We start from the raw sequence: 10,131 nt of genomic DNA on the forward strand, positions 1-10,131 counted from the left end.
TTTCTCAGGCCATCTCCAAATGTTCTGAAAGGAGTTGTGTGTTCAAAGGTCTGAAAGGAGTTGTTATGTTCAAAGGCAGCAACTCGTAGAAACTCTCTCAGGGAAACCAGAAGATCAAAACTATTTTCATAATAATACTGAAACGGAGCAGGATCCTAAAGATCCTTTTCCCCACCTTCGCCACCTGCCCCCCTCTTCCTCAGCCTGCCTTTTATCTGTGGAAAAACTTTAGTCAAAGATTGAGTTTGATCAGAGAAGTGAGAAAATGCTGGGAAAGAATCCGCCTGCAACACAGGAGACCTGGGTTCAATCGCTGGGTTGGGAAGATCCCCTGGACAGGGAATGGCTACCCACTCCAGTATTCTAGCCTGGAGAATTCCATGGACTATATAGTCCATGAGGTGACAAAGAGTCGGATGCTACTGAGCCACTTTCACTTTCATTGAATCCATGTTAAATTTTGAGGTTTCCCAAGTGGAGCTAGTGGTAAAGAACCCGCCTGCCAATGTAGGAGGCATAAGAGACACAAGTTTGATCCCTGTGTCAGGACGATCCCCTGGAGGAGGGCACGGCAACCCATTCCAGTATACTTTCCTGGAGAATCCCCATGGACATAGGAGCCTGGTAGGCTACAGTCCACACAGTTGCAAAGAGTTGGACATGACTGAAGCAATTTAGCACACAGATTTATTTTAGATAAGGGAACAGCAACCCACTCAAGTATTCGTGCCTGGAGAATCCTATGGACAGAGGACCCTGGCAGGCCACAGTCCATGGGGAAGCAAGAATCAGACAGGACTTAGCAACTAAACCATCACCAGCAGTCATTATAAAGTATAGTCAAAGACCTTTAGTTCCTTCTCAAGGGCTATGGAATAGTCTGAGCCATATCCTGTGAGCTGTCTTACAGATACTAAAACCCCTACCATGTGGGAAGAGTTAACTACACAATGACCAAACTGTAGCCATGACAAGCTGCCAAATTTCTGAGAATTGGTCTCAAGGAAATGGGAACAAACCGACCATGGGACTGCAGATTATCTGTACTTAAAATATATGAAATGACGCTGGTCAGACCACCGATAATCAATTTCAAGATGACTGTCAGAGCTGACTGTGCAGTTTCTGCATGTAGCTCCCTCCCTAAGCCTACAAAAACTCTTGTCCATTGATTACAGAAGAAGTGGGGCAGGTATTGGTCTTTGGATAAGTGCGTCATCTCCCCACTCCTCTCACCCCCTCACTGTTATTGCTGACATCCAAAATAAAGCCAACTTTTCTTTCCACCAACCTGGCCTCTTTATTGGCTTTTGAGCAGCAAGCAGCAGGACCCCATTATCCATTACAATACTACAACTTCATGTGCTTTTAGCACTCATTCTTTCATGAGTACACAGTGGAAGTTCCCAAAGGCCACATGAAATGTGATGTCATGTCCCTGAAGGCTAGTAGAAGGTGTGCTTGTACACTCTGTTTCACACATCTCTCAGTTTTAATTTCAAATATAGAGTATTATCAATAGATATTGGAATCTTTTTAACAATTTTTAGGAGTTTCAAATGGTACCACGACCAGAAAGTTAAATAATTACTTCTCTTAGGTACAGAAAAAGCTCACAAAGCACATGGATTACTCTGTGAATTACAACTTTACCAATTTAGTCTAAATAAGTAATTCACACAATAATCTAAAAGCTTCTCATTTTCCTGTATGATTACATTTCATGCCTTCAATGTTCAAAAAAATGACTTGTTCACTAATTATCTGTGAATATTCAGTGACAGAACTGGCTCTAAGGACTTACATCTCCTTATTTATGGTCTACAGTCTTTCTAAATTCTGCAGGTCATCTTCAGTAAGAGATGACTATGTTTTCTTAATCATCACACTGTCCCTCTCGTTACACATAATATGAAAATTGCAAGTTATGCTTACAGCAAGTTAAATAAACTTTCCTGTGATCTATAATAAATAACTTTTTAAGGCTTTTCTGATACTACAGATACCACACCTGCCTAGTGATAGGAAGAAACAGGTAAGCAAATTTCCTTCTATAAACAATTAAATTTAAAGGTATACAACATATAAAAAGTTTGAAAAGCCAGGGAGAATTCTTCCATATTATTTACATAGTGATCCAAATTTACAACCATGTTCCAAGTCCTCAATTTACAATCTTCCCTTTCTACAGCATTTTAAATTTTGAAAGCACTATGTTGAAATATGTGCTTGAAATATGACTGAAATATAAAACCAAACACACATACAAAAAAAACTGTTTTTTGGTTTTTTCTATTTTTGAGATAAAAGAGATAGAATTTAATGACAAATTTATCAGCCTATAGCACATAATAGAGCCCTTATAAATATGTGTTGAATGAATAAATAATTTTTTTAGGCATTTGTTCATGAGCATTGTCTACTTGACTTCTTTTAGCATTTACTAGGTAAGGGGAAGACCTGAAAACAAAAATACAACCAGGCAAGACCCCTAGTGAATTTTGACAATCTCCTAAAGGCCAATTAAATAAATACCAAGCAACCCACAAACTACCTCCAGTTAAGCTGTATAACTTGAGCAAAATCTTCCAAACTTTTTTTTGTTACATTACTATTTTAAAAAAGTTTACCATGCACCTCCAATGTATATACATTTATTTATAGATTATCTCCTACAACTGTGTACATTATAAAACACAGAATTTTTAAATGGAAGTTTCAAAAGATGAGACAATAATAAACTAATTTAAACTTTCACTTGTGAATAATACAAAAATATTTTAATCTCTTAAGAAATTATCAATAACAATACTTTTAAAGAACAATCTAACAGAAAAGTTTCACTGCTTCTTAAAATCTTAGTTTTTAGGATTTCAAAGGCCTAATTCAAACTTCAAGATTCAGTTAATTTTGAAACTTGATGATAATGGCTATAAGCTGGAAAGCTGACCTTACAAATGCAGAATACTCTAATACATAACATATATTTAGGGTGAAGTTCACTATGGATGACAACGGCTGTTAAAATACTATTTTGAAGAATTATTTTAATTATTTTGAAACTTTTTGGCAAGCTTCTTGTTAGGTCTATTAAAGTAGCATTGTGTTTTTCTGTAATTTGGCTGACAAAAAGCTAGTACTAGAAGTAGAACTGTCAGCTCTGCCATTTTCTTGTTCACGTGTACTCGCATTATTGGTTTCTTTACAGAAGTCTTTTTAATTCACATCCATTTTATATGGGTTTGTTTAGTCAAAATTTAGTAATATCCATAAATTCATCTAACTATAAGTAATCATAAACTGAACTGCTATTTGCTGAAAGTGAACCAACAAGTGAGAAAACTATTAGCAATTCTTGACTCTTCCTCAGACTATCTCTTAAAATGAGGTTATCTCACCAACGTATTTAGCAGCAGCAGCATCAACGTATTTATTCAATATTAGTAAAATTTCATTTCTTCCTGTCTTATACATAAAAATGAATGTAAGTAACACTTCTAAAACTACCTTCTCTTCCTTCATGGGAATGTTGGGTACTCTCCTTGGGGCTTTGATACAAATATACTTGAAACCCCTAGCCAGCACAACTTAATCAGTCTCTCAAATGCTTTTCAGGTTAGGACTGAATTTGAAGCCAGGAATGATTTTCCATGGTCACCCCAGGTCAAGTAAGATTCTATGTTCTTATGATATGGGCCTTCACCCAAAAACTGATCCAAAACCAACCTTCAGGGATGGAGAGACAAGTATAATCTTTCCAGGACACTCACCCTAACATACTTTATTAAACAATGATAATAACAGTAATAGCTTCCTACCTTATACAACAATTCACTCACTTAAGAAACATTTGTAAATACCAGGCATCTTATTGCCATACTCATTTACAAACATTATTTTAAATATACTATACTGTACTTTCATTTGCAGAGTGCCTGAAAGGAAAAGTGTGGCTTGTGCCCCATCGGGTGGCCAAACTGGAAATTTCAAACAAGTTCCAGCAAGGCAAGTTAACCCTAACTAAATACCTTTGGGAAATTGAAGCCTGCCACACAAGTGTTCTCATGGGAGAGTTCTATGAATGAAAATCACAATAATGTTATGGTGTTTCCTTAAACTTGAAAATAGGAATATGCAGTTTATGGAGAATCCTTTCCAAATCTTGCAACAAAAAAAGTTAAAACTATTAACATCACTTTTTATTTGAGTTCAATAAATGCTTCATTGGGTCAGTTTTCCATTCACAGATTACGATATCATCAAAATTTTTTGAAAAGAGATTATTAATTTAAAAGAACACTTTTAATAGTAATAGTTTAAGTTCTATCATCTTCATATATAAAGCATAATGAAACCATAAAAATGTACAGAAATTTGGAGCTATATGGGTCCTTAGAAAATAGAGGGTTGTGAACCTAGAAATCAAGTCCAGTTCTCTCACTTTACAGATGAAGAATCTAAAGCCCAGAAGAGGAAGTGATTTCATCAGGGTCACACAGTCAGGGTGACCTGACTCTCAATGCTTACACCTCTGTGCTCAAAAGACTATACACGATACTGGACATGTAATTTAACCTTTCTGGACCTTAATTTCTTCACCTGAAAAAACCAAGGGACAAATAATCCATCAATTCCCTTTTAACTCTAAAATCCTGAAATTTAGATACCCCATTATTTTAGCACCTTACAAAACTGCAGTGTACACGGACAAAACCATTCCTGGTTCCTGAGAAACCAAAGCAGCACAGGACCCTAGGGAAGAAAACACAAGTCAGCGGCCAAAGGCACCAAATATATTTGCTTCTTTTGCTAATATTCTGTAAAATATTAACATGGTCATACTAGTCTGGCAGAAACTGGTCTAAATTAATTTTGATTAATCAGTTACAGAGCTCTAAAGTATGCAATCACTGATTCTAAATTTTAAAAAGTGCTCTTGAAAAGATTTATTGATGTTCTGTATTACATGCCAAGATTTATACTCAAATAGATTACTGGAAACAGGGATAGCCTCTTTCCATTTGTGTTTATTCTTTGTAAAAACTATTCACAAATGAATCAAACCAATTTTCCTTGTATGATTTCTCCATATTGCTCTATTCTTTTATGCTTTATTATTCCGCCTATGAAGATTGAGCCTATGAACTCCACAATTCATTTTTAAATTAGAAACTGATCATTTTCAGGATATTGATGGATCACTAACACAAATTTTAACAGTCCAAAAAATGAAAGCTATTAAAAGTTAAATCAAAAACCTATGAACTACAATGGACCTTAAAAAGCTCTCACCCTATATTCTGACTTTATGAAAGAGGACAGAAGCCTGGAAAGGCAAAAAGCCTGTCCCCATGGCTTCATGACAAACATATACAAGAATTAGCACTTACTGTATGACTGTGTGTACACAATAATACACATAATCGTAGACGTAAAACATTTTCAGCTTCTGTCTAATGCTCTGATGTTTCAAGTAAAATTTAATGCAGCAAAATGACATGAAAACCAAAAAAGCTGAACAGTTCATAACAGTTCACAGCACTAGAAAGCAGCCTACACTAGAAATCATGGGTAATATACCAAAATTTCATCACCAGTACTTGAAAAACAAATCCAAGTGTCTGTTCTAACAGTGTTTCAAGAGCATCATCTTCACATGTGAGAAACTACATTTTACTGCCATATGAAAAGGTTCTTCTCTCAAGCAAATGCTGACATCTTTCACAATATTCTTTTTTTCCCCAAAGTTTCTAAGCTGCCAAATTCCTCTAAAGATTCTTATTTATGCCTCTTTATTTTTAAAGGAACAGCACTAGCTCTTGAGAAACAATACACAACACACAGATCCCAACCTTATAAAAAATGGCTCCAATTCAAAAAGAAAAGTGCTCCTTATTAATTTTGCCTACCAAATAACGAGCTTATGGAAGATCCAAGTCACAAAGTAAGGACTCTCTGCAGAATAAAATTTCAATAATCTACAATTAATGAATTTTTTAAAAAATAAATTTTAATTGGCCTAGGAAAAATAACACAGTCATACATATGAAATGTGTTCCTCTCTGATCAACTTAAAAGTAACCATCTAGGACTAGTTAGTGTCCAAATGCAGTATGTGAATTGAGTCCCAGAACGACTCCAGCCTCAGAGCTGATATTATAAATCAAGAGGTAATTGTATCTTTAAGTCTCATGCTTCTCCTGCCAGCCCTAAAAATTGTATTCCAAATTAGTACAATTCTATGAAACAGTTAGGTGCTGTAATACTTAAAATGAATCACAGCATTCAACCAGTCACTATTGCTTCTCCCCAAATGGAGCATTCCATACTATATAAGATGTTGCTTCAGGATGCCCTGTTCTATGAAGAACTGGCAGTGGTGCTGAAAATTACTACTAGAAAGATGAAAGACCAATACCCTCCTTTCAATAAAAACCATCATCTGGACTCTAGCCAAGGTTTTAAAACTGACCAAATGTTATTAGAAACAATAAATCAAGAGCTCTACAGCCTGAAAAGCTTGTCCCTTATTTCATTCTTACAAAACGTAGTCACAAAACACTATAAGAAAATTAAGTGAAAGAAAGCATTAACAACTCTAGGCCTTTCGTTTCTGGCAATAATGAAATACTGTATGTTACCAGCTGAATTTATTTTACAATCTTCAAGGTTCTGTTTAACCTACTTGTATCTCTTTCCTTGCCTTCTTCAATTCTTACAACTGTTATATGAATGAATTAACTTCTGCGATGGCCTAAACATCCTTTCAAAGAACTAAAAATAGAAATTAAAAAGAGAACCAAAATATCTTAATTCATAAAATCTAGCTAGCATATTTGTGTTCATATTGATTTTATACTCTTTGTTCCTGCACATAACACAGATGTGAATTACCGGAGGTTACAGATTATGTCTTTTCTCTATCCAGGAGCTGAACTGCCAGCCACTGAGAATAACCTATTGCAAAGCTTAAAAACCCTTCAGGTATCTTGGCTTCTGAATACATAAATGAGCTCATTATCTTTACTTTTCCTTTCATTAACGTAAGGTTCCTTATCACTATCTATTAAATACCGTCCAGGAGCTGTTATCCCAGAAATTAAGGGTGAGGAGGGCCATGATTTCTGTAATACACAGGAATGTTTTAAAAGTACATTGTTTACAAAATAGTACTTTTCTCCCTAGCTAACCAAAATTTTAAGAAAGAAAACCTGAAAATGTTAATAATTCCCTTCTCTTTCTTTCTTCCTCTTCCCCTTCACTCCATTCCAAAACCGAAGAGCCAAAACCAAAGATAGGATTACTTTATATACTTCATGAAATCAGTGAAAACACGAGTCACGGTCTTATTATCAAAATAAAAGTTGATTACGATACGTTTGCCTACTGTAACCACCGCACGTGTGATACACATTTAAATCAAGTTTCGACCCTGTTACAAAGCCTTTGTCAACAGTGGGCAAGTGGGGGAAAGCTGAAGGGCTCGGTGAATTGAAGGAAATCACCAGAGGGGCTAATCGAGGAAGAGGATTCCTCGGGGAGAGGTGAGCCGAAAGAAACAAGACCTAACCTTGGAGAGGGGGCGCTCGCCCAGGGTGGGGACCAGAGGTCAGGGTGAGCGAGAGGAGGAGGGGATTAGCGCGGAACCGCGGAACCCCGGGGCTACTCTCACACCCCGACTCCGCTACCTGCGGCTCGCCCTCCCACCACCATTCCTCAGCCCCGGCCGGCTGTGCAGTCCCTCCCGGCCCGCAGCCCGAAGCCCGCATATCCGTTACCCCGGCGGCAAAAACGGGGCTGCGGGGGAGGGGAAGGTCAGCGGGGCCCGGAGGGGGCCGGCCGCGGCTGGGATGCCGCAGTGGCTCCCCGTCGCACCGGGTCAAAGTCCGCCCGGGCACGGGGGAAGCAGCAAGAGCGGAAGGCAGCGGTGGAGGTCGGGACTTGCGAGATGGTGGCCCCTCCAAGTCCTCCCACTCCCCGGCCGCCGCCGGTACCTCATACTGGATATATTGCTTCCTCCACTCTGGAGTGATGTGCGCGGAGAGGTGCTCGGCGAACTTCATCCTGCCGTCTCCCCTTCACTCCTACTCGGGTCCAGCAGTTACAGGCGGCGGCGGCGGCGGCGGCAACAGCGACTCCGACTCCTCCCCACATGGGCCCCGGCGCGGCGCTGCGCTTCTCTCCTCCTCCGCCGCCGCCGAGGTCTCCTCAGAGCCGCCCTCCCGCCATCTTCCTCCTCCTCTCCATAGCCCCGCCCCGCCCCGCCCTCTATACGTCATCGCCATGGTAACTGCCTACGCGCCCAGACGAAAGGGGCGGAGTAAGGGGCAGGATTTGGGTATGTTCCTTAAGGCTCCGCCCCTTCTGGGCCGGACGTGCTGAAGGCACCTCCCCTGACCTCTTCCGTCTGGCTCCTGTTGGCCTTAGAGCTGCTAGCTGCCGCCTGCCCGGGAAATAACAGTGTTGTTATTGCAATTAATATTAATACTGTAACAGCAATAATCCACACAATACGTTTATATTTGCAAAGATTTGTGCAAATGTTTTTCCATTTTAATATTTATTCTTCATAAAACCTTGAAGGATGGATCAACATTAATCCAAATTGAGTAACTAAAACAGACTAAATACTTAAGGGCCAAATGTATTTCAAGGAATCCTATTTTACACGCTCTAGGTCACTCTCACTTTTCACTTTCGTGCATTGGAGAAGGAAATGGCAACCCACTCTAGTGTTCTTGCCTGGACGGGGGAGCCTGGTGGGCTGCCGTCTATGGGGTCACACAGAGTCGGACGCAACTGAAGAGACTTAGCAGCAGCAGCAGCAGCAGTAGCAGCAGTTGCTCAATAAATGCTTATTGAATTTAATTAAAGACGTCAGTGCCAAAAATTACATGCTGCTTCTGAATTTCAATGTAATTATCTAGTCCGGGGGATACCAGAAAGGCCAACAACAACACATGGACCCAAACTAAAACTGGGATTACCACCTGGGCTTGTGACTAAGCTTCCTGGGAATTAGAAGTGGTGTTGAGAGGGTAGCCCATGTTGGAAAGAAAGAGAATTCTCTAGAGATACGGTTGGAACCCCCACCCTCAGGGAGACCAGACATGAGTACAGTATGTAGGCTGACCCTCAGGGAGCATGCAGAATAGATCACTTACACAGCTTGGCACCACTTTGAGTGCGGGAGTAACTGATCTGGAGGACCTGATTTTGGACAGTAACCAAGGTCCTTCCATGACTGGAGGAGCCCTGGATAATATTAATAATAACTAACATTTGTTATATGCTCACTGTCTACATAACAAATACTATTCTAAACACCTTACATATACAGTACTTTGTCCTATATTCTCACAATTTTTATGAGACCCAAAGACTAAGGGACTACAATGGTTAGGACAGTATTGGAAGATGTCAGCATCTACTATTGGCATTTTTTTTTTCTCCATGTATTTTTCCCCTTTCCCCTTCCTCTTAATTCATGCCAGTGGGGATTCTGCAGTTATTTCCTCAGGACAGAGATGATGCATGATGGAAAACAGTCATGGGCTATGAGTCTTTCTGACTTTTATTGTACAGAAAGCCTCAACCTCTGGTGAAAGGTTAGATCACTCACACAACTTGGCACCACTTTGAGCGTGGGAGTGATTGACCTGGAGGACTTGATTTTGAACTATAACCAAGGTACTTCTGGTGAAAGGGTACTCGGGGTCAATGAAAGAAGAATAGGGGAAGGAGTGAGGACTCCTCTCAGCTTAGCACTATACCCCTCTGCTCATCATAACAGTTCCCCTCATGGGAGGTAAATGTTGCCAGGAGAAAAAAACAGACAAGAGAGGTTCATGCTCCCAGGATGGAGGAACAACCACAAAGAAGAAATGGTTGCATGGTGTGCCTAGGAGGACAAAACCAGGAGCAGCTGCAAAAGAAATTGCTGAGCCTTTACCAGATATGGACTAGAATGGCTGACTCTTTGTTTAATTGAAGTATAGTTGATTTACAATGTTTCAGGTACATATCTAAGTGATTTAGATATATATATAGATAGATAGAGATAGATAGAGATATTCTTTTTCAGATTCTTTTACTTTAGAGGTTATTCAGTTCAGTTCAGTTCAGTTACTC

The 10,131-nt window shown here is 39.5% G+C and overlaps 1 protein-coding gene across 6 annotated transcripts in view; it reads right to left on the reverse strand.

The window, feature by feature from the left end:
- Positions 1 to 8,258, reverse strand: part of XPR1 (xenotropic and polytropic retrovirus receptor 1) — a 201,520-nt gene extending 193,262 nt beyond the window's left edge. For 4 of the 6 annotated variants that reach the window (XR_014052377.1, XM_081485833.1, XM_081485837.1 and 1 more), the window contains exon 1: positions 7,995 to 8,258. Coding sequence is in view for 5 of the 6 variants with exons in the window: in XM_081485833.1 (XP_081341959.1) it covers positions 7,995 to 8,063 (69 nt within the window). In the remaining variant the exon portion in view is untranslated. Of the gene's footprint in view, positions 1 to 4,683; positions 4,753 to 7,994 lie in introns of all 6 variants that reach the window. The other 2 variants (XM_081485832.1, XM_081485831.1) reach the window with 2 other exon arrangements.
- Positions 8,259 to 10,131: the final 1,873 nt, after the last annotated feature.

The sequence above is a fragment of the Giraffa tippelskirchi genome, chromosome 5 (assembly GCF_054371585.1).
Source record: "Giraffa tippelskirchi isolate mGirTip1 chromosome 5, T2T-mGirTip1v1.2.pri, whole genome shotgun sequence".
NCBI classification, from domain to species: Eukaryota; Metazoa; Chordata; class Mammalia; order Artiodactyla; family Giraffidae; genus Giraffa; species Giraffa tippelskirchi.